Genomic DNA, 23659 nt, shown 5'->3' with positions numbered 1-23659 from the left:
GTTTCCAGTTCTTACACAATTTTTAAATAAATCTTCAATACTTTCTGTCCTTGAAAAACAATGGTGTCTATGCACTACTATAACTAGACCATATATTCTTGAAAATATTTTCTTACTCTTACAGTACCTAAAAGATTGAGTTGATCAATTATACAAGTGGCTACAGTATATCACATGATATAAGTAAACCAACGGTTGTAATAAAATGAAAAGGTTATTTGTCTAAGGTGATTGGCTGCTGCTTAGATACAGGAAGATGATGATGGCCTGAGCAACAATAATTTACATCATTACATTAAAATATTTTACTAGTGACTGTTTGTTATTGAGCCATAGGGTGGTTCATATCACTGGAAATGATCTAGTGATGTCATCATCACTAGCCCCCCTAGTGATTCATGATGTGTATGTGTGTCATACAGCATGCTACATACACTATGTACACTACAAATGCATACACTCCACTGCACACACACACACACACACACACACACACACACACACACACACACACACACACACACACACACACACACACACACACACACACACACACACACCATGGCGTTTATTACCTTAGTTCATTAAATCGATGCAGCAACTATTCAACTATTTGAATTTGATCACCACCCAAGCTCGAAAACAATGCTGAAGCTCGTATTTTCAAAATTGATCATGGCACCACTCAAGTGCGGCTACTATTGTGCACCAAGTAATACTTATCAAGCAACTTACATAATGGAAGGTACATATGTACTATAACACTGCCAGTACATACCTGGTTTACTGACAATCGTCATGCCACAACCATGTAAAATCCAGAGGATCCAGTTGACAACAGGTGGCTCAGCTTAGTAACAAAGCCCACCAAGCTATTACATGCAAATTAAGATGTTATCCCTCAGGAGGGACACACCAGTGACAAAGACACATTATGAAAGCATCTCTATAAATGGATCTTCTATTAAAATAAAATAACAGATGTTTACTTACATTGCCATACTGGTGTGTGTCAACTACATTCCTACAGTAACTATGCTGTAGTGTACAGTTAGTGTGCCTCACTGCAAGTGTATATGGTAGCAGTAGTTGTGACGTATTGAGTGTATCCATTTGTGGATAGTGCATGTGTGTTTGTGAGGGGGAGGGGGGTCGGAGACACATTGTTCCTGCCATCCAGACAACTTGTAGTACCTACACTGGTGTCCCAATTCATCTATTTTGGCATGGCCTTAAAAATTTGCAGATCAAACAAAGACTTCGCTCTCTGTACAGTACAGTGTTCATACTTGCTTACACCTCCTCAGCAGCATGACACACCTCCTCACCAGCACAGCGCGCGCGCACACACACACACACACACACACTACATACACACACAATGCACACGTACGCTGCACACACACACACAATGCACACATACGCTACACACACAATGCACACGTACGCTACACACGCGTGCACGCACACACACACCACACACACACACTCACACACACAAAGCAAAAGCAAAGCCTTCAACTGCCCAGTGGCCAGCACTGGGGCACCTGTGTGCTACTCAGGTGCTATGAATCAGCGCAGGCATGCCCTCCTGGGGCAAGACTAGTAACCTGCAGGAGGCTGTACCATGTCTCACAGTTGAAGGTGTGGGTACCCAAAGTCCCACCTGGTCCTTCAACTGCTATATGAGACATGGACAGTTGAGCATTTGCTTCCCCAGTTTACGCCAGGTACCCATTGATGTTACAGCTGGGTGGGCTGCTTTCCCAGTTTGCACAGGCCACCAGGTCCCCACTTTAACAGTTGGGTAGACTGGAGCAATGTGAGTAAAGTTTTTTGCTCAAGGAAACAACAACAACACTAAAATGGCCCAACTGGGAATCAAACCTGGAACCTTTCAATTACCAGGCCGATGCCCTAACCACTTGGCTATGCCCCCCCCCCTCCCCTACACACACACACACACACACACAGTGAGCCTATTGTTAACTGCTAAGCCATCACATGATAATGAACTAGTCCACATGTCACAAATAAGTGGATCCATTACAACATGTAGTCTTGTGGCCAGAGGCCATCAGACCAAACATGTTAACAAACTTTATTACTAAACATACTTCCAAATCTTTGTGGTCTGTACAGTATATTTTGATAATAACTTGATTATCTGACAGTGCGTAGCTTATATAATTCCCCTTAGAGAATTTTCCTGTCCAAACTTTTCCTCAGTATCTTAGTGTGTTTCCTGTAACATGACTTGGCATGTTGCTAATGCCTTGTTATGGAAGTACACTGTATCTTATGATGGCATTGCTTGATATGCAACAACTTCTTAGCAGGGCTTCACTGTTGTAAGGTTTCCAAGCCATACACTGGTTGTTTAAAATAGTTAGCAATCAATCGCTACGTTTTAAATGCTGCTTAGTATCGTGTCTCAGTGAGTTGTGATTAGCTAGGAGTATTGGAGTGGATATAGTTCAGTCTAGTTCTATATGAAACTGTACAAAGAGTTTTTCTAAGTGCTGTGAGACAAGCAATGGCTGCAGTAGATGTACCACTGAACTTGTTCTGGGGTAGTAAAAATGGTAGTAGTAATTCTCAGAGTTTTAATGGCAGAAGGAGGTCTCTATCTGTTTCTACTGGCCTATCAAACAGTATTCCAGGTACCACTACACCCAGAAGACCAAAACTTAGTAGATTGAGTGAATTTAGAAGAAGCTACAGCCTTAGAAAGAAGGAGCTCCTAAATCCTGAAGTTTTCTGTGAGGCTAAGGTATTACAATATAAGTACAGTTTCTGCAGTAATTATTATAACTTACTATATACACTCCTTGGAGCCAATACACGTGGAATATATGGGGCAATTTCAAGCCCCAATAGTGCTAGGTGGGGTCACACTGTTAGAATGGAGCCATATGGTCTAGCTAAATCCAGTGAAGATAGGAAAACATATATAGTGTATACATCGGCTTCCTATAATGGTACCAGAGCTGCAGTTTGAGAATGAATACGTGAATATCATCTATACTAAATACAGTATGTTCTATTCCACCCAAACAAAGAACTCTTAACAGCTCTCATTTATTTTTGCATTCTGTGTGGATTCATTCATTGTTCTTTTAAGTGTATGTATGGTGCCCATTAATGCTCATGTATTGATATAGCTTTTACCTTATAAGGATATAATGCACCTGTTGCTTGTAGGTGCCCAAAACAAAGGAAGGATGGCTGCAGAAAAGAGGAGGGTGAGTAAATTTTTGTTGTAATTTTGCTTGTTATTTTTGGCACCCATTTAAACATTGCGCCGATTACTACTCAACCAATATCATTCACTAACATCTGTTATTGCTGTTCATTGGAGAGCCTTGATGTTGTTTGTACTGGCTTTGATCTGTTTGAATTGTGTGTCCGGTTGTGCATGTGCTTGCCTTAAGAAGTGTTTGACATGAGTTTGATATTGTTAACATGATAGTAACAATTTGTAATTCCTGATTCAAACTGTGTAGGCTTAGTTGATAAACAATCCTGCGTGCTTGCATACTAAAGTAACTGTGTAATACGTTCATGTTTCAAGTGTAGTTAAACAATAAAACTATTGGATGAAAGTACTTGACGGCAGAGTATTAATTCGCTATGGAGTTGGATGTGTATTTTTCTTGTAGAAAGCATGGTGATAAGCCGTGGACTGTAAGATGGTTTACTTTTGATGGGCATGAGTTGAAATATTTCAAGTCAGCAACTGACAAGGTTTGTATTATCTGTGTGTGTGTGTGTGTGTGTGTGTGTGTGCGCATGCGTGTTGTGTGTGTGTGAGAGAGTGAGTGAGTGCATGCACATGTGCATACAGTATGTATGTATGTATGTCACATGTATGTGTGCATGTCATGTGTTGAGCACATCTGTGTGTAATGCAATATAGTGTGTACATACAAGTGTGTAGATAGATAGAGACTGATATACAGTGTACTTACAATCACCCTCTCTCTCTCTCAGGAATCTGATTTTTTAAAATCGGTCAAAGTCGTAGACATGATAGATGTTAAAACAATCAATGATGTAAGCCTCATCTCTTTACCGTATGCTGTAAAGTCACTCCACACACTTCACCCACAGACTGACTACAAGAAACTATGTCGATTTGATCTTGTAGCGACCAACAGAGTCTTCCAACTAGCCAGTGAGACACAAGGTAAGGAGTGACCACACATCATAGGACAGTAATGTATCTTGTACCTGCAGATGAAGTCACCCAGTGGGTAGATGTGTTAGAAGCAGCCATCAAGTTTAGGGTAAGATTTGTGAAAGATTATATATAATAGTGTTTTTTATCCTCCTTCACAGCCAACAGAAGGAGAAGTTGAAGGTGGTAGTATGAACAACCCTGAAAAGCAGGTATGTACATGTAGGTAACATATTTGGTGTTGACATTTGTAAATAAGTTTTTGAGTTAATGACCTGTGTTTCCCTCTCTTCTCCAGGGCTTTCTACAGAAGCAAGGTCATGGAATGATTAAGACCTGGGAGAGGAGGTGAAGTTTATGCACGTACACACACACACACACACACACACACACACACACACACACGCGCGCGCGCGCACACACACACACGCACACGCCACGTACTGATGTTCAACTATTAAAAGTATTTTGGGTTGGTCTGCTCAGTAAATGTTCAAGGGTTGACAAAAATAGTTTCATGTTGATTTAGGGACGAAATTTTGTAATGGATTTCAGTTTGGTAGTTAAGTGGTTCGAAACTCTTATTTAAATGTGCTAAACAACTACTGAGTTTTCTGTATTCCATGGCCAATCGACTATATAAACAGTTTAACCATCTGAATTATTGCAGCTAATCACTCTGTAGGAAATTTAATTAGTTCAACTTGTTTGTTATTCTAAGCTGTAACCATGACAACACATGAATAAGTGTTGAGCGTTGAATTGCATGTATGATGTATAATATTTTGTGTTATTAAAAATTGTGGAGCAGTAGATAGTAAACTGGTATACCTGTTGCCAATACTTGTCATTGTGGGTGACTGTTTAAAGTTTGTTGTTATGCGATTTGTAACCAGCTTCATGTCACATTACACATGTTTTGTGTTCTACAGATACGTGGCGCTGAAAGGATCACGATTTGCATACTATGACAGCCGAGAGGTAAGATGCAGTACCCCTAATTTAGTTGTTGCCATTGTATTCACAAATCTTCTATCATTGTAGGATTTTGTTAGTGGTAAACCGATCAACACGTTGGAGATGGGACTTGCGACAGTCAAACCCGACATGAGTAATAGATGTCGCTTCGTTATTATTACTACCAACCAGACAAAGACCTACTCGTGAGTTAACATTACTGGTTACTATACTGTTACATACATTGCATGTGATTTTCATTATGCAGACACTGCTTGTGATGTTATGTGTGTGTAATGTATCATGACCACCTACTGTGACAGTTCTTCTACACTTTGGCTTCCTTTTTGTGACTCTTTTGTCTTCTTTGTGTTCATGTGTTGTCTAAGAGTGAAATACTGTTATGGCAGCATCATGACTTCAATAGCATATTTTTGTGGTGACTAAAACAGTGTAGTAGTTGCTGACTTTTGTGTCACACACACCTTGCATTATAGAAGTGCACTTTCCCCGAATTATTTAATTAGCATAGAGATATTTCAGTGAATATTTAAACTCGAGTCATCTGCAATTTATATACATTCTGTGCAATGTTTCAGGTTTCAGGGGACCAGTGATGTTGAGATGAGAGAATGGTTTGAGGCCCTTCAGAAGGGAATCATGCAGGGGCTGGAGTCACGCATCGGCCATAATGTTGCACCAGAGCTCACGTCTTCATCGAAGGAAATTCTAGATCGTCTTTTCAAGAACCCAAGCAACACTATGTGTGCTGAATGCAGTAGTACAGGTTTGTGCCAAACAAGACAGTACAGTGAAATCTCACCTAATAGCAACCTCTTAAGTAAAACCATCTCATTTTAGTGACCATGTCCAATAGATCCCAAATATTGTGAAGGTGTACTTTATGACCTTATTCAGGCCAACCCAGACTTTTCACTGTACAGTGTATGTGTGAGACAGTGCGACTTATGTATGTTGTTTGTTATTGAGGGTGAGTGAGTTTTTAAAACATCAGTTAAGAGTTCCGTGTGTTCAATTCACTGTGTCCCCAGTATCAGTCACTACCGGTAGGAATGTTAAGTATCAGCCAGTAAGCAGTTTTTCAAGGATGGCTTTGGTGGGAGAAATATAAGCTTTCCTGTTGCCATCGAATTCTTTTCTTAAACAAACATGAAATTCTTCAGGCAGAAAACTCTGTAAGTTTATTTTGTGCATCTTGGTTGAGCTAAATTAAAATATCTTCTCAGGTGTAATAACAAAATTGTCAGCTACAGTTTTCTAGTTTGGTTTTTATTTTCAGTTACTCTGTTATGTCTTGTCTTCCTGGTTACTGCTGTCAGCACCTGACACAAGGAACATTAAGTATAATCATAATTAACATGGACAGGTTGTCTGGCACTTCATAGCCTCAATAACATCAGAATTTATAGCCCATGGCAACAGTTATATCTTATGACTGCCCTTAAAATGTTGTGTTCCAATTGTCACATTAAAAACGTCTTCATCATAAGTGTTAGTGTAATGGTGTGCTTGATGTGAGGTTCACCTGGTGTGGGAAAGCTGTTAAATTGTTTTATTGTTCTAGTATAATATCATATCGCTTTGCGTCATTGGTTCTGTAGGTACATGAGGCTATGGGTATTGAATGTGTGATGGGAATTTGTATATCATTTTGTATTAATATATACATGGCCCCTGTATTAGAATTAAACTCTTTGTGTGTGATACAAGTCACCATCAAATGTCTCACATACTGGTATTGTATTAAGTGAGTGGTATAGCAACAAAGAAAGCAATCTAGTGTCACTAAACTGCTTTTCTGCAGACTTCTAGAATGCACTCTGTATTAGGCATTCCTTTGTAGAGAAGTGTCCTTATTTCAGGTACTGTTGATATTGAGTTAGTGTACTTACCAGACTGATGTTATTTAGCAGTTTAGGAATTACATGTAATTGACATAATTATTATTCAATATAATGTGTGGGTTATGTGCTTAATAACAAAGCATCTTGTCTGCATCAGTTATTATATTATGTTAAGTAATTAAGTGAAGATATGTGTGGGTCCTCCCGTCATGGAGAAGCCTTACCAGTTACCAAATAATTGTGTTCTTCTAAATGGCATTTGTTAATACAACAGTGGGTTATGGCAATTTGTAATATATATATATATATTAGGGTTGACTGTGAGAGTTGTTCCATAACACTATGGAATTGTGGTCACGTGTTTTGTATAGTTTGTAATGATAAGATGACTTTCTTGGTAGTATTTTGGTCTCGAGATATAACCAAGCCAATTTGCTGGGGATATGGGCTGTTGCATTTTGTCATGGACATTACCTTGGTAACCACAGCGGAACTTCACCACAAACACCTGGATGTTAAAGCCACTTTAAATAAAAGAGCCCTGTAGCTTTTGAAACATGTGCTCAACATTACTAATTGACTCTATCGCGCATGCGTGCAGTGTGCAATATAATTAGAATACAAGTACAGAGTGTGTCAGCATTATATAACTACTAGTGGTGCATGCACAAGTGTGAGTCAACCAGTTCAGTCCATACAACAGCTTTAACTTGATTAAATACACAAACAATACTTTTGGACAGAGACATTTTGTCAAAAACTGTTCAGTGTTTTAGAAAGAAAGAAAAGTTAGTGCAATTGAGCTCCAGTTGTCTGTTGTATAACAGCAGACAACTGGAGTATAATTTCATAGTACTTTTCAGCTTTGTTGAAATATTAATCATTAATCAAATGCAGTAATTCTTCCCACCTGTTTATATACCATTTCCAGTTGGTTTTATAATTGCCATCTCGTGAATAGTTTAATCCAGCCACTTTGTAGCGAAGACCATAATACTGTGAGAGCTGACATTCTAATAAATTGTGTTGCCTTCGTTTTTTGGAGCCAAAACATGTTTTATTTATGTTACAATACACAGATGGCTCACTGTTCTATTAAAGGCAATATTAAATTGTGTGTTCACACACCGTGAGGTGTGTGTGTGTGTGTGCATGCCGAGTGTTGGATGTGATGTTCAATAGTAGTTTGGAATGATTGTTTATGGTGGGTGGTTAAAGTAGAATTTTTGTTTGTGTAGATCCAGTTTGGGCATCAGTGAACCTTGGAATAATGCTGTGCATCAATTGTTCTGGTAAGTGTGTATCTTTGTGTGTAGTGTGTGTGTGTGTAGTGTGTGTGTGTAGTGTGTGTGTGTGTAGTGTGTGTGTGTAGTGTGTGTGTGTGTGTGTGTGTGTGTGTGTTGCATGCATACTATAGGTTGAAATATTTCAAGAGATTGTTTCTCATCAACTAGTAGATGTATTTATTACTACACACTACATACTGTAGTTTCACTTCATGTCAAAGAGGAAGCCATAGAGTTTACTGGTTCACTGTTGAAGCAAACAGTCTGCACTAATCTCTAATGCATTTATCAGTTCTCTTGATGATTTCAGAATGGCAATGCAAAGGTCCTGAGGATCAACTTCAGTTTTGCGCAACAGCGTAGAACAGTATACTACCTGTAGGTAATATCTTCAGTTTGCTGTAGTTTCACATAGAATGAGCTAGTGTATATTCTGGCAGAGCTTACCCGCCTTCAGACTAGAGCCAGACTTGTTGTTGTAAAGTGATTGTTTGTTCTTAGAGTTAGCTTCATTTGGTTCCATGTTGTGAACCTTCCAGGTGTTCATCGATCAATGGGGACTCACATATCAAAAGTTCGGTCAACTGAACTTGATCAAAACATTTGGACTGATGGTTTGATTGATGTAAGTGACAGAGAGAGAAGAGTGTTACAATGTTACAAAATGTTCTACCCCTTACAGCTTATAGTGAACATAGGAAACAAGAATTCTAATGAGTTCTGGGAGAAGCATTGTCAGCAAAGTGAAAAATTGGCTGCTGATGTTGAAAGGTATGAAAGCTATGATGTTATACCTAAAACCCACAATACAATTTTTAATGCTATGCTTGCAATAGTGAAAAACGCGCGCGTGACGTCATAACTCAAACCCACAATCGAATTTCACATGCTAAGGTATATAAGCAGTGGCCTGTCCATGCAGGATAACTTACCTGGCACAGGGGATACCATGATCAAGAAGGTGGTTCCCTCAGGTTGAGGCCAGTGCATTGCACCCCGCCTGGCTGAAGCCTGCGATCTCCCCAAACGTGGGAGACTCGGGTGCGTAATTTTTGTTAGTGGGGGACTGCGTTCGCGCATCCCCCATTATTAATAACAGAAAAAATCTGTATGATGATGACATAAATGTTTTTCAATAGTGTATATGAATAGTTCTAATAGACTTTGTCCACAATGACATCACAAGATGGCTGCATAAAATGTACAGGCACCTAAGAAGAAACTGTTTTGATCAATGATGTTTCGCTCATGAAGCAAGATACCGACCAGTAGCCAACAAGTATTGATATAAAGTAACAAAAACCATTGCAAACGAGCATTATCTCCAGCGTGGGATACAAATTGTTTATTGTATTGTCTTATATCCATACCTGTTGTTTAGAGCTAGGTATCTCCTTCTCTGGCTGAAATATGATCAATTAAAAATAATTTCTCCATAGAACCCTGTACATTAGTCCCCGTGCTCGTGGATAAAATCCATTGTCACCTGCAGTGCAATTTAATTAGTGTATTAACTATGTTCTAATTATGCATTACACTCACAAGTTCTAGACGCAAGAGTACTTTTGATGTAAACAATGAAGGGCAACATTGTTTTTACCGAACTTTGCTTGATATTTTCATCACATGCCGAGTCTAATGGCCAATCAAAGTAGTGGGTATAGACAATAATGGAATTTAAAAGTGTTTATAGTGAAATTCCTTCTAAAGTACTTGATATGAAGTATCAGACTTTTTAGGTATTAGGGACGATTACCCGTGTCATCCACACCCCTGCAGTGTTTTTTTGTTGTTGCTTATCATGTGTGGAAGGAGGTGTTGATTCCAATCCCGGGGGTATAAAGGATCTATGCCTGCAGTGATTAGTTTGAGGAGTGTACTTTGAAATTAAAAAGCATACTATGCAGTAATCTTTAGCATACTATGCAGTAATCTTTTGGCAAATTAATGCTCTGTTTAAAAATCATGTGTAATAATTACTAAAGCAAACATTAGGTAACCATCAAGTATCAAAAAATAGAATCATATCTCCCACCCCTAAAACATGGTGGGAGAGATTTCACAATGAGCATTGCTTATTGGACAAAAGCTTCTTGAAAGTATATGTCATCAATGTGCTAACAGTTTGCTGGTATACCCATTTTATCAGCAGCATAGACAAGAGATGATGAATGCCAGTTTGTTTGGATTGCTAGTGTCAGTTTTAGCAGTTTTGCATGTCACTGTCCTTCTTGTGCTCTATATTCTCTTTTTTAATTTGAAACTAATGGACAAAATGTTCATCTTTTTTAGTACAGTAGTGCTAAATCATGAAGGGGTTTGTGTGTTATTTAGCAAGGCCTCTTCAAATCCAAACTGTAATTCTGCTCATACCGTTTTACAATGAAAAACACTTTATTAAGTGTGAGAGCACTTTGTGCTACATTATTTTAAGAAACTTATCTGTATTTTGATGAGAGTAGGGAGGGGGGAAGTGGAAAGTTAGGTAAACATTCATTGCATGATCTCAAGCATTTGAATGAGACTTGGGGATGTGACAAAGTAGCTCATAATGTGGTTTTTTCTTTTTATGTATAGTTCTAGTGCATGCTTTATTGATGTGTTTTTAATGTCTTTCTACAGAGATATTAGGGAGAATTTTATTAGAGCAAAGTATGAGTTAAAGGCATGGATCCCTCGGTCACCATCCAGTCCACCTGAGGTGTTGGGTAAACAGTTGTGTGAAGCAGTGAAGACCAGTAATGTTATGACTTCACTGGAACTGATTATTCGTGGGGCTAATGTGAGTGTGTGTTGGTGCATGTGTGTGTATGTGAGTATGTGTGTATGTATATGTGTGTGTGTGTTGGTATGTGCATGTGCGTGCGTGTTTGTGTGTGTGTATGTGTGTTCGTGTGTGTGTACTAAGTGTGTCTGCACTATCACATCCAATTGTTTATATTGTCTATGTCACTTAACAACCAGGCATGTGTGTGGGCAATGACACATCTCCTTGCTATTGCTAAGACTTCATTGTTATTATTTCCTCATACTGATACAATAGACTAATATAACTAGCAGGGCTTCCTATCAGTAACAGTTGTGTTTATGTGTTAATTTCTAATCATTGTTTATTCATTGACAGTCTTAATATAGTGGGCTGGAATTCCATTAGATGCATGTGGGCTTTAATGCTCTTTTGTTTGTAGGTGAATTTTGTAAACATGAGCATCAAGGGAGAGAACAATACTCGTAAGTTTGCTAAATGTTGGCTACTGTGATTGCCAACTGAATTTCATTTTTATTTCATGTCATTTATTTTTCTTTGCTCCTATAGCACTGCTGATAGCTAAGGAACACCAACAAAGTCTGCAAATGGTTAGGGAATTTTATGTCTTAGTATTTTCAGTTATTTGGCGGACAATATACTATTATTACATTGTATCCTATAGCGGACACACATATCACATTTATTTTAATAGGAGCTACTTGTACAAAATGGAGCAACAGTTCCAGGAGATGAAGATGAAGAATCAGTAAGGAAAATGCAAATTGTACGGCTGTCGTTTGAGTATTATTCTCCACTAACAGGATGAACCAGTCAATAAACAGGGCTACCTCTTCAAAACTGGAAGTGAAAGAACTGGTATGAAAAACCTTAATTAATGCACACCTTGACAACACATGTGTAGTGAATAGCAACATCACCAATGTACTATTCAGGGTCAATACATATTTACTTTGTATGCATACTTGCTCACAATCATGTGCAAACTACGTACATACGATTACACACTACACACACATCACAAGTCACAATGGTGGCTAGTAGGAATGTCTTGTGTACACAAGTCCTCTTTTATTCTAAGCAGCTTTTTTATCACCTCAAGGTGTTGCTTTTAGCAAAGTTATTTTTTTGAATAAACACTACAGTACATTTATGTGGTGTACTGTAGTAAGGTGCAGTGCTATAAGGCTACTTGTGTTTTGTCGTGCACAGGTTGGCGGAAGAGATATTGCTCTCTGGACAAGACAGGTTTCAAGTATTACAAGTCAGAACATGACTCCGAGGTGCTGGGAGAATTTCCAGTAGAGGAAATGTTGAGTGTTACTATAAGTGAAGACGAGTCATCCAAAGACCCTCAGTAAGTCAGCTATAAAAGTGAACACGTTACATACAGAGTTTCTGTATTTCATCTCGGTTATGTATAATCTAACCCCCTGTAGTTATAAATACTGCTTTGAAGTAGCTACTGCAAAGAGACCATATTTGCTGTGTGCTGAAAAAGATTTTGAATTACAACAGTGGGTTGCTGCATTCCAGAAAGTAAGGAAATGCTACCTTATGTGCTGTGTGATTTATTGAAATAGATAAAATCATTAAATATTTATGAAATTGATACTACAAGTTTTCTGCATGTGTTTGTATGGACATGCAATATTTTACATGTTTGTAACTTGTGCAGATAATTCCAACAAATGCCGAGGACATTCTTGGGTTTGACAAGATAGGATACATCTATTACAAAGGACCAAGTGTAAGTCTTAAGCAATGGTAGATATGTGCATACAGTATTGAGTATACTGTAACTATCCCAAAGCATTTGTAGTTTTTAGCTCATTGTTGTTGTTTTTCTAGGGTTGGAAGAGAAAGTGGTGCACACTAAAAAGAAAGGAAATGTTTTTATACAAGAGAGTGAGTCAGATTTTCACCAAATGTTGTCACCATATTGTTTACATGTGTATTTTATTGCCTACAGCAAGATGAGAAGGAGATAATTGACCTTCGTACAGCTATTGACCTCAGAGGACCGGACACTCAAGGAAGTTTTGAAGCACAATGTTCCTTCCAGATTGTAACCCCTGGAAGGTGAGTTGTGTAAATAAATTATTGTCAACCTTTATTATCTTTTAAACATGAAACTTAAGCTTGCTGCTTTGAAAAATATCCCACATTTTATTTTATATGTAGTTTTTCCTTACTTTAACATTGCTATTTTCATAGTTTTGGTAACCTCATTATATGGACAGTTTCAGTCACTCATTCAAACAGTCAAAACTCTAAATCGTATTTATGCATCTACTACAATCTAATCAATTTTGTTAATGGCAAGCCATTCCATAGCTGATTGATATGTGATACTGCTTGTTATTGTAACGTAATATTGTTTGTAATAAAGTAAGTTTGAAATATGATCCACTTTTTCCTTTTAGATTACATGCCCTCAAAGCAGACAACGGTAGTGAGGCAGATGCGTGGTACTCAGCACTGAGACATACACAGGTGTGTGGGTGTGTGTATGTATGTGTGTCTGTGTAGTGCAGTGGGTCAGTGTAGTGTGTATGTACATTGTATGGTATGTATGGCATCATTCTTGTAGGTATCGGGACTTCCCCTACAAGATCAAGAGCTCACTAATAGTGGTATACCGATCATTGTACACAAGTGTCTACAGTTTGTGGAGTCACATGGTGAGCTGTGGTGTATTGTGTACAAAGTAACTGGTAATTCTGCAGTGTACACATTTTGTGTATTTGGTGTTGATGGATATGTACTGTGAATGTACAGTAATTTGCCTCAATTATCCAAATCTCAATTAACTGAACCTCTGAATGCCAAAAGTGGTTGTTCTATTAGAGTATTTTGTCAATGTTTTGTGTATTATTATTATTATTATTATTATTATTATTAGTGTAGTAAGTGTGTGTTCTATTAGAGTTATTAAACAGTGCTCTATGTATAAATGAATCGGCTTTATTTTTTAATCGGAGCAATTTACTTACCTGAACTCTTTTCATGATTAAACTGGCATACAGATATACAGATAAAAGAGTCTTAATTTACTGTGTTACATTAGTGGATTATAATAATCACATTTTGTCACAGGTTTGGATTCTGAGGGAATCTACAGGTTAAGTGGAAACAAAACAAGAGTACAAAAATTAATACTAGCATTCAACCAAGGTGAGTCAAGCAGAAGGGTTGCCGAGAATTGTAAACCAGATTAAAACATTCAATCCTGGTTTCTCTTCTCTTGTTTCAGATGCTAAGGGATTTATAGTGGACCCGGAGACATATTTAGTGAATGATGTGGCTGGTACACTCAAGCAGTTCCTTAGGAGTTTGCCAGATCCTTTGTTAACACACCATCTCTATGCTGCATTCATCAACGCAGCTCGTAAGTGGCAGAACTATTTGCCCTAGTGTATATATAATAAAAATTGTACTCAACAGAAATCCAAGATGCTGAAGAAAGAAGAACGCATATCCAATCTCTGGTAGAACAGCTACCAGCAGTTAATAGGGAAACTCTTAAACGATTGATAGGACATTTAAGAAAGTATGCAGATAACTGTGATTGGTTCGCTTTGTGTTTCATCATACTGCTGTTCGTAGGGTTGCTGATAATGCTAGCGTGAACAAAATGTCCGTAAGCAATATAGTAAGAATATTTGGTCCTACAGTAATGACGGTTGACTCTGACGAGAGTACTTTTGTTAATGCCAACTATGAGTTCTGTGTTGTGGAGTCCATGTTCCGTCAGTATCACTGGATGTTCCAGGTGTGTGTGCGTGTGTTTTCATTGTGTATCATGTACATGTACATTTTGTAGGTTGATGAAGATGAACAGAAAAAGGAAGAGGCAATGCAGGAAGCTATGAAGAAACTAGAACTTGCACAACAAATGCAAAGAATGGTATAGACTTGTAACTGTTAGAACAAGAAATGGTGTGATAATTTTTTTTTTTTCAGCACACAGTGGTGGACAGCAAGTTCTTGGTCACTGTCTTTGTGAATGGCAAAGATGGTCAGGCCTTTACTTCTAAGGTGTGATAGCAGTTGTATGTTACATTTATATATACATGTGAACTACAAATGCACATACGCACGCACATGCGCACGCACATGCGCACGCACATGCGCACGCACATGCGCACGCACATGCGCACAAACCAACATAACACACACACATATACATCAACTGATAATTGGACATTATAGCTGTTAGCTATTAAATTCTCGTTGCTATTTGTACAGGTTTCACAGGTCAGCACAGCAGGTCACCTAGCGGAAGAGACAGCAAGGTCTAAGAAGTTACCACCTGACATGTATGCTCTCTACATTGTGCTGGGCAACTCTGAAGCAGAGCGAGCATTACATCCATCAGAGAGAGTCCTCACCGTTATGCAAACTGTCCAGTGTGATTTCTTCTTCTGTCTAAAACTGAATGCATTTGCTGAACGTGTTAGACCTTATGTACGTGTACTATTGAAGTATTCTAGTACCGTTGTCATGTGTTTATATGCAGATGTCTGCAGTCTGTGAAGTTATATCTGTCAATCTACGAGAGAAAAAGAAATGGCGGAAATATCCATGTACTGTAAAGTCGAGTCAGCTTATTTTATATCGAGATAATAAGGTATGTCTTCCTACCTATTATTGAATAAAACTTGACTCAATATATTTTCAATTCAGATGAACCATGAGTTGTCACGTACATCAGTGCACGAGTTTGACATGTTCTTTGGCACAATGTCTGATGTGAAAAACCCAGCTCCCACTGGGTAAGAGAAGAGAAGATTATGGTGGCTTTATACTCACCCTGTGTTGCTTTGTTTTTGTTCAGCCACCAGTTGTACCTGAAGGCTAGGCTAGAAGAGCACTCTAAGTATATTTGTGCAGACAGGGAGGAGGATATGTTGAAGTGTGCAGGAGCCATTGCTCATGCAAAGGTAAGAGCAAATTATGTTACATTGTGTTATAGCAGAGATATTATCTACTGGGGTAATCGCTGGTTAACTATTGCTGTCACATTCCCTGCACTGCCTGCAGCATCACTACACACCAGGATAAGGAATAAGTGCTGTATAGTGGCATAATGAACGGTAGTGAAATAAAGTTTTTGCATATTCCACTGGTATTCTTTAGTGTTTGGAAATGGGCTGCAGGTGCCCTAAGGATGCTTATTGGCAAAATTCCATAAATCCAACCATAGAATGTGCAATAACCAAAAAATTGTCAATCCGTTAGTGCAGTCCACTGAATAGTAACACCCCTAAATGGTTAGGCCATACTAAAATAATATTTTTTTGCATTACAGATTGTTTACACTTCTAGTTCATAGAGTGGAGTTACTATCTAAAGTATATGACTGCTCTATTAGAGTATCTCGAACTTCACAAGAAGTAGCTACTGAAATAAAGTGACTGGCTGCTAAAACCTGCAATGTTCGTGTTTCCTCAATGTTTGCTGCTTCTGCTAAAGTTTCAAACAAACGTATTATTAAGAGTTTTAGTGCTAGACAGTTTAAACAGCATGCAATTCAATTTGTGTAGCATACAGCAAATAAAATTACTGGTGCTACATCAATCAGTCATAACTCACTACTGAAGTAGGATAGACAGAACTTGCCTCAGTGTGTTCACAGGTGAATGCATCAAGATTTAATATTTCCATATATCCTGTGTGTGCAAATATGAGACTGTTTCAAGGAAAAAATGACAATAGTAAACTTTATTTCTATATTTCTACTACGTTGCAAAGAAGCACCCATAATTCACCTACCCTTTAGTGAACAGACACAAAACAAAAGGTATTGTTAAACAGACAAACCTGATCAATGGTGCATTTGATTTTGAGCCTTGTTTCAATGTGTACTGAAGTGTTAGAGCGTTCATAATGTTTTATGTAGCACGAGGTTTTTTACCCAGTTAATCATGAAAGGGTTATACATACAGCTATTACCTTACCAAAACTGTTTTCTAGACTTTTGTGAATAATGTATTTTACACAGTTTTGCGAAATTTTCATCCCTCCAAAATTTCCGATTATACAGTATCACTACCACTCTGTATAAGTGTTGTTTGTTTTCTATATGACTTGGTAATAACTTGGCCTGCTTCATTTTGTAATTTGGCATGGTCTTTAATGGTTTATTTACTGACATTGTTTTCTGTACAGTATCCTGAAGGTTTCCCAACTCCCGTGATACCGGAACATCCCATGGTCGAAGAAATACCTGAGCCACAGCCAACAACAACAACAAAAGCACGTCATTACTCAGAAGAGGACAATTATGACCCAGACATATATGTTAATGTAAAGGTATGTATAATGTCGAAATGTTAACCTAATTTTCTCTTTTTTTTTAGCTAAGTAAGAAATCAAAAACACTTCAAAACGAGCCATCAGCAGACCTATTGCGAGAACTATCTAGTAGGTTGAAGAAATCGTAAATCTTATTACAAAAACACTCTTAAATATTTTATTATTATGTAATATTATTAAAGTTGCTGCCATTTGTAATCTTTAATGTTTGCTTGGTTTTTTGTTATGTGTGATGGTGTATTATTATTAAATTCTTTTTTTTTAATTTGTACATTTACTAATATAATAGTGAAAAAGTATATTAGTGTGAAGCATGTGTGAATTATACCATGTATAAAAATCATAAATGAAAAAAACAAACAGCTTTAGTGTGTTTTAGGTGAAGCATTGATCCCATCTGATGTACGAAAGTGTCTACCAATGAAAGCACCTCTTTGGAGTTGTCACATATAGAAACTATATTGTCTACATAAAGGTCCCAGAATCCTACGATTACAAATTACTCCCTTCATGGGTCCATCTTATCTCTTAATCATTTGTACCTTGGGAGTTATGCTAGATGATCACCTCTCATGATCTACCCACATTACAAATTAATGTTGCCGTTGAGTTTTCTGAAACATCATCTTTGTAAGTGTTCAGACTCAAATATCAATTTTAAAAAGTTAAGGGTTCAGAGGCATGCAGCTAGATGGTCCTATCTGACTATAGTAGTGTTAGTGCTATAATGTGACAGAGTCAGGCCTGCCAACCTGGAAAGTAAAAAAATCTTGAGATTTCTGTACCTTTACTGTAGTATTGCAGTGTGTAGTAAAAAAAAAACTGGTAGATGCTATGCTGAGACCAAAAAAAAAAAAAAAAAAAGGTCTCAACTTTTTTAACTTGAAATCCGTGACATTCGCGCTACAAACCGTGAGATTCTATCCAACGAAGGTTAGTGAAACCGTGAAAGTTAGCAGGCCTCAAAAACCGTGAGATTCGATCTGCTGCCCTTGAGCAGGGTAGTGAAACCGTGAGAGTTGGCAGGCCTGCAGTCTCCTATGGCTAAGTTTAGGACAAAGTTTACAGTGTATCAATTTCCCTTGTTAATTAATTAAAAGAATGTGGTTTGGCCCATGTCTGGTTTATTTGACAATCATGTCCCTCATGCTTTAGCATCCAACCCTTAGTCTCGCGTGGCCAGACCCTTTTCGCGCAGCCGCTTATCGATTGGAAATTATAAGCGCCGCGCTACAAGGGTCTGGAATAGTTCATGAATATGAATTTTTTCGACACGTTATTGGTGACAATTGAATGATTGGGTAACACCTAAGATACAAAATGCAACGTGTGTTCCCTTGAATCTTTAGTCTGTTTTGATCGACAAATCCGCTTAAAACCTTTCGCCTACTTTCCTTGTAACTCGAGATGAACTGAGCTTGTTTGTCTTTATTCAGCCGTACTTGTTGAAGATTCAGTAGTAGGTAGAAGGAAAAACCTACACGGGTCGATACTCGTCATCCCCAGAGGCCTTCTTCAGCTCATTCTTCAGTAATTAGATCACTTTGGCGATTAAGGGATCGCGTGAGCCAATTACACTCCCCAACCACTGGGGATTGTAGATTTTTTTAAGTCCGTGAACTATTCCAGACCCTTGTAGCGCGGCGCTTATAATTTCCAATCGATAAGCGGCTGCGCGGAAAGGGTCTGGCCACGCGAGACTATCCAACCCTTAGCAAAGAGAAGGAAGCAACTAGAGGCTTAATTTGTTCTATCAAGAAATTACCAGAATACGTTCATTTCACCACCAGACACACTAGACACCATCATTCATTTCACTTGATTGTGCCACCAATAAACCCAATTACACCACCATCTATAGATGTGACAAATCCAAGACCATGCCGGGAATTCACTGCCACCAGAATTAATTGAACTGAACACCAGCTTTATGGTTGCACACTACTTATAATTTGTAATTGTTTGGGCTAAATCAGTAACTTGCTGTCTACTCCCCCCCCCCCCCCCCCCCCCCCCAAAAAAAAAAAGATAATCAAACTAAGAAAGAGTGGAAGGTGAGATGTTGGTAAATACAATATTAAAAGTATTTGTTGCATTGGTTACAAGGTTATATTGTTCAAATTACTGGTGGAAATGACAAACAAGGCTTAGCAAGGGGTAATGACTAATGGCCGTGCCTGTTTGCTTTTATCTGAAGGGCACAGCTGTTTTATGACTAAAAGTACAGGTCAACATAAAAAGAAAATCTGTTAGAGGTTGTATTGTTGATGGGAGCCTATCAGTATTAAACCAATGCCAATATACCTGGCTTAACTGACCTGCACGTCGTCTAGGCCCAAAAAGGGTTGGCAAAATAAGAACTTTATTTCATCTGCCCAAAAATGATGACGTCCGCCAATATGTGGTTAAGTTGACATTGCCGAACAAAACAAAGAACAAAATAAAGGCACCAACCAAAGATACAACGCCTAGTTACCCCAACATTTTTACAAAGAAAGCATGAACGTCTTGCAAAGAAAAGAATCTCAGGAGAGAGAGCAAGAGCTGGGAGAAGGGAATATGCCAAGATACTATCAATTCGAGCAAAGGAGAGGTGTGAGGCTCTAGACGTTCATCATTGAAGTTTATCAGTTCCCAGTAGCTAAACTGTTATTAATTTACAACACTTGATTGATTATGATAATGTCGTTGATGTTGGTGTCAAGCTTTGATGTGTGTGTATGTGGGGGGAGGGGAGGGTAGGAGGTAGTAGCCTGCATTACATGGGGCAAAGTAGTTTGAGTGCTAAGTTTGCCATGAACAGTTTTACAATACATAACTATAGCTACAACTACTTGTAAAGTCCATTTTACCACCAAAATTAAACAGTCTGGACAAAATTAATGTCTAGAATCAGAGTATTTGAGATCATGAGATGGAGTGATGACACATGACTAGCCTTGGCGAGTTGCGCTGTGTACTGTAGAGAAGTGATATATTGAAGGTCGTGATCAGAAGTATATAAGTTCCTTTTGATTTGATGTTGATCTATTGTTTTAACTCCTTGCAATTGGCTAAGCCGTTCTTTCTTGCAGGAGTGGTAATAACACATATGGTCACAAAATACAAAACAAGACATAATATATAGGCACAATAAAAACTAGGTAATCAAATACAGAACAAATAACTAACCATCAATCATTAAGCAAATAAGAATTGTAATCATGATATCATTACTGGTAATGGAGGTTCTTGATGACCAAATGAAAAGTGGATGGTATAGCTAAGAGTTTCATAACATTTGTATATAAATATTATGAACTCATGGTAGTATTCCACCAATGGGAAGCTCTAGCATGGAAGCACTTTTGAGATTTTTCAATAATCTTTTACTCTGGTGTCATAGTGAGAATGACACCGACCAAATTTAATCGGCAGTGACAATGGAATTCATTTAGAGTGGTGGAATTGACAATACATTAAACAAGTAGGCTGAAATTGAATAAGTTTCCCAAATGGCAACCAAATGAGCTCAGAAAAATACTGTGACACATGATCAAACTTTGATAGTTGTTTGCATATTCGTACAGCTCTGTTCTGCATACGTTCCAGCCACGTACTGTAATGATTGCTGGGATAGTGGAGGGCCCCATACCAGAAGGGAATATTGCGGGTGGGAAAGAGCTAATGACAGTGGCGGATCCAGGGGGGGGGCACGTGCCCCCCCCTCCCTTAAAAAAATGTATACAAGATCGAGATACTCTAATAGAGCAGTCAATCACCAATCACTCTAATAAAGCAGTCACAGTGTTCATGGGGAAGTGTAGCTTACTTAGGAAGCTATAAATAGGATTTTATTTTACATAACATACGTGATATAATATATTTGGTAAAGGATAACTAGCTATTATTGTTGTGACCTTTTTTTTTTTTTGCTCTTCAACTTTTTTTCAGCAAGGTGCTCCCCCTCTTTCCAGACTCTGGATCCGCCCCTGAATGAGTCTTACAGTTGGGTATGAATTTAGATAATGCTTGTGCATGGTTGTTGATAAGGAAGAGATAGTAGGACAAACTTTGGATACACAGTGGGACCACAATAACTTATAATCAAAGATAACACCTAAATACTTCTGTTTATCCACAGATTTCAGTGTGGTATCATTTATTAAGATACTTTAAAACATAACACTGGATTTTGTTAGGTTTAATTTCATCTTACTATTAGAAATCCAGTTGTGTATCAGCTGCAACTGTTCATTCATGGGAGCAGCCACAAGAGAAGGGTTATATAGAACCATTACAAATTAATGTTGTGTCATCAGCATATTGCAGTAACAGTCCATCTGTAATCTGCAAAGGTAAATCATTGGTCCTAATGCACTCCCTTGTGGAATACCGCCTTTCATGTCTCTCCACTCTGACTCATATAATTATCGGTGAACTCTATCACTTAAGTAATTTTGAAACCGGCACAGTACTGAGCTTGACACATCAAGGTCTTTAATTCTTTGCAAAGAGATAGTCAAAAGCTTTTTGGAGATCAAGAAAAGCAGCCTTTGCTTCATCTAAAGAAGTGACTATATGGTCTACTACAGCTAAAAGCAAGATGTCTTCTGGAGATTTGCCACAATGAAAGACATCTTCCTTTTCTGCCTTACACTTAATTGCTTTAATGATAGTGTTGGGTAAACTAGTAAGATGTGTATGACTGGTTAATGGCTTGTTCAATACGTTGGACACGTGTAGCTACTTGGAATTGGATTGCCAATGGCATGGAATGTGGAATATGTTGGATGCCTTTTGATGGTTGTTGTCCATACCGTAAGATACCAGGAGACGATTGTGCTTCAGGTAAACTTGCTCATTTTTGTACAACTACTCGTGACTTAATACCACGTTTACTTGCAGGAAAGTGTAAGCACAGTTTCAGCACAACACATTCAACAACAATGTCCAATGTGTAGACAAGAATGGCAATTTAGTGACTTATATTTGTACATTACACACGAGTACCAAATTTACTTTGAATTACAATTTAGCAATACGTTGAAAATGAAACATGGTTGAAATTGTTCGAATTGTTTGATCATGAGGGCTTCATGCATGGTCTTCTGAAGAGGTTCTAAGGGAAACAATAAATGATATATACTTGTTACATTACAAATACCTGGACCATGTTTCATGTAATTTTCCCATCATCTGGAGTACATAATACACATTTCCATGCCAACATAAATGACAAGAAAAGAAATATATCTGTCCATTTTATGGAAATTCTAACTAGAAACCAAGATTCTGAATGTAAAACTTGACCTTGAGAGTCAGCCAGAAATATGAATACCTGAGAATGACTGGTAGTACTGATTATAGGATAAGATATATGCTATAGCTAGTTGTCCAGCTGCCTTTTAATTACAAATTGCAAACTAGCATCTGACCAGCTCCCCATCAATCAAATTAATATTAAGTTGAATTGTCAAGAGTTGTGAACTTTCACAAATTAATTTTATGATAATATGTTTTAGTGTCATTATTCTTTCTTTCGATATGGGTTCACAAAAAATGTATGAAGAAAGAATTTAAGGATTGTAGAAATAAAAAAAAATAGTGAAAAAGGAGGTTGGTTGTCTACACCTCCAGATGTATTATACTGATCCAGTCATGGCTATATAGACTGCTAAACAGTGAGACAACCTCCCTTGTTTCACTGCTCCCTTGTTTCACTGCTCCCTTGTTTTACTGCTTCCTTGTTTCACTTCTATGACCCCTAATTGAATATTACCAATTGTTATATTTTATTAAGTGTTAATCATTTTGGAGAGGAAATTGTAAATAATTATAAATTTAAACTTCTCCCTCGGATTAGAATATGCTGAGAGCTGTGCACCTAGTCATGAAGATCATTCGATAATTTATTTTAATATTTTCATGCATTGGAGTCATGATTATGTTTCAGCTAACTTGCATCACTGGAGTGATCCTACAGTATAACTTTTGTAGAACAGAAGAACATAACAGTGTATAATAATAACTCATGTTTATAAGTATCAACCAACAATATAGCTACATGCTTTCAGCTTGTACATGCTTTTTGTATATGTCGTAATTGTGTATTATCAAGAGTTATTAACTCAGTCTTGTTATTGTGTATCTGTGAATACCCATGTGTTTGTTGTAGGAAGAGTTGTTGTGAAAGCATAGGATCATTTAATTGCTCTCCCAAGCAAACATCATTATCTTGGACACATGCATCAGTGGCCAGGAATTAAAGTTACTAACTTTCAATTTCAGACCCCACCAATTT

General features: G+C 37.9%; 1 protein-coding gene, 1 non-coding gene and 1 pseudogene across 2 annotated transcripts in view; all 3 read left to right on the top strand.

Moving 5' to 3' along the window:
* LOC136237953 (arf-GAP with Rho-GAP domain, ANK repeat and PH domain-containing protein 2-like) overlaps positions 1-17749 on the top strand; it is a 36018-nt gene extending 18269 nt beyond the window's left edge. Inside the window, exons 8-44 of the mRNA XM_066028238.1 lie at positions 3205-3245; positions 3663-3747; positions 3994-4056; positions 4114-4189; positions 4240-4289; positions 4342-4392; positions 4479-4528; positions 5113-5161; positions 5225-5343; positions 5737-5924; positions 8241-8294; positions 8828-8913; positions 8971-9059; positions 10911-11070; positions 11477-11519; positions 11605-11645; positions 11750-11803; positions 11859-11913; positions 12268-12412; positions 12495-12594; positions 12734-12805; positions 12907-12963; positions 13028-13137; positions 13482-13551; positions 13649-13739; positions 14155-14232; positions 14312-14446; positions 14503-14608; positions 14665-14830; positions 14882-14965; positions 15022-15096; positions 15307-15525; positions 15578-15688; positions 15745-15833; positions 15896-16001; positions 17230-17373; positions 17421-17749. Coding sequence (XP_065884310.1) covers positions 3205-3245; positions 3663-3747; positions 3994-4056; positions 4114-4189; positions 4240-4289; positions 4342-4392; positions 4479-4528; positions 5113-5161; positions 5225-5343; positions 5737-5924; positions 8241-8294; positions 8828-8913; positions 8971-9059; positions 10911-11070; positions 11477-11519; positions 11605-11645; positions 11750-11803; positions 11859-11913; positions 12268-12412; positions 12495-12594; positions 12734-12805; positions 12907-12963; positions 13028-13137; positions 13482-13551; positions 13649-13739; positions 14155-14232; positions 14312-14446; positions 14503-14608; positions 14665-14830; positions 14882-14965; positions 15022-15096; positions 15307-15525; positions 15578-15688; positions 15745-15833; positions 15896-16001; positions 17230-17373; positions 17421-17504 — 3396 coding nt within the window. The 3' untranslated portion in view covers positions 17505-17749. The remainder of the gene's footprint in view (positions 1-3204; positions 3246-3662; positions 3748-3993; positions 4057-4113; positions 4190-4239; positions 4290-4341; positions 4393-4478; positions 4529-5112; positions 5162-5224; positions 5344-5736; positions 5925-8240; positions 8295-8827; positions 8914-8970; positions 9060-10910; positions 11071-11476; positions 11520-11604; positions 11646-11749; positions 11804-11858; positions 11914-12267; positions 12413-12494; positions 12595-12733; positions 12806-12906; positions 12964-13027; positions 13138-13481; positions 13552-13648; positions 13740-14154; positions 14233-14311; positions 14447-14502; positions 14609-14664; positions 14831-14881; positions 14966-15021; positions 15097-15306; positions 15526-15577; positions 15689-15744; positions 15834-15895; positions 16002-17229; positions 17374-17420) is intronic.
* On the top strand, positions 9213-9375 carry LOC136239657 (U1 spliceosomal RNA). The gene has a single exon (XR_010693557.1). It is a non-coding gene; the product is annotated as a U1 spliceosomal RNA (small nuclear RNA).
* Positions 17750-18696: 947 nt separating the features above from the next.
* LOC136237685 (small ribosomal subunit protein eS6-like) lies at positions 18697-20006 on the top strand (annotated as a pseudogene).
* Positions 20007-23659: the final 3653 nt, after the last annotated feature.

This window comes from Dysidea avara, chromosome 11, assembly GCF_963678975.1.
Source record: "Dysidea avara chromosome 11, odDysAvar1.4, whole genome shotgun sequence".
NCBI lineage: Eukaryota > Metazoa > Porifera > Demospongiae > Dictyoceratida > Dysideidae > Dysidea > Dysidea avara.
This window is presented reverse-complemented; position numbering and strand designations above follow the sequence as displayed.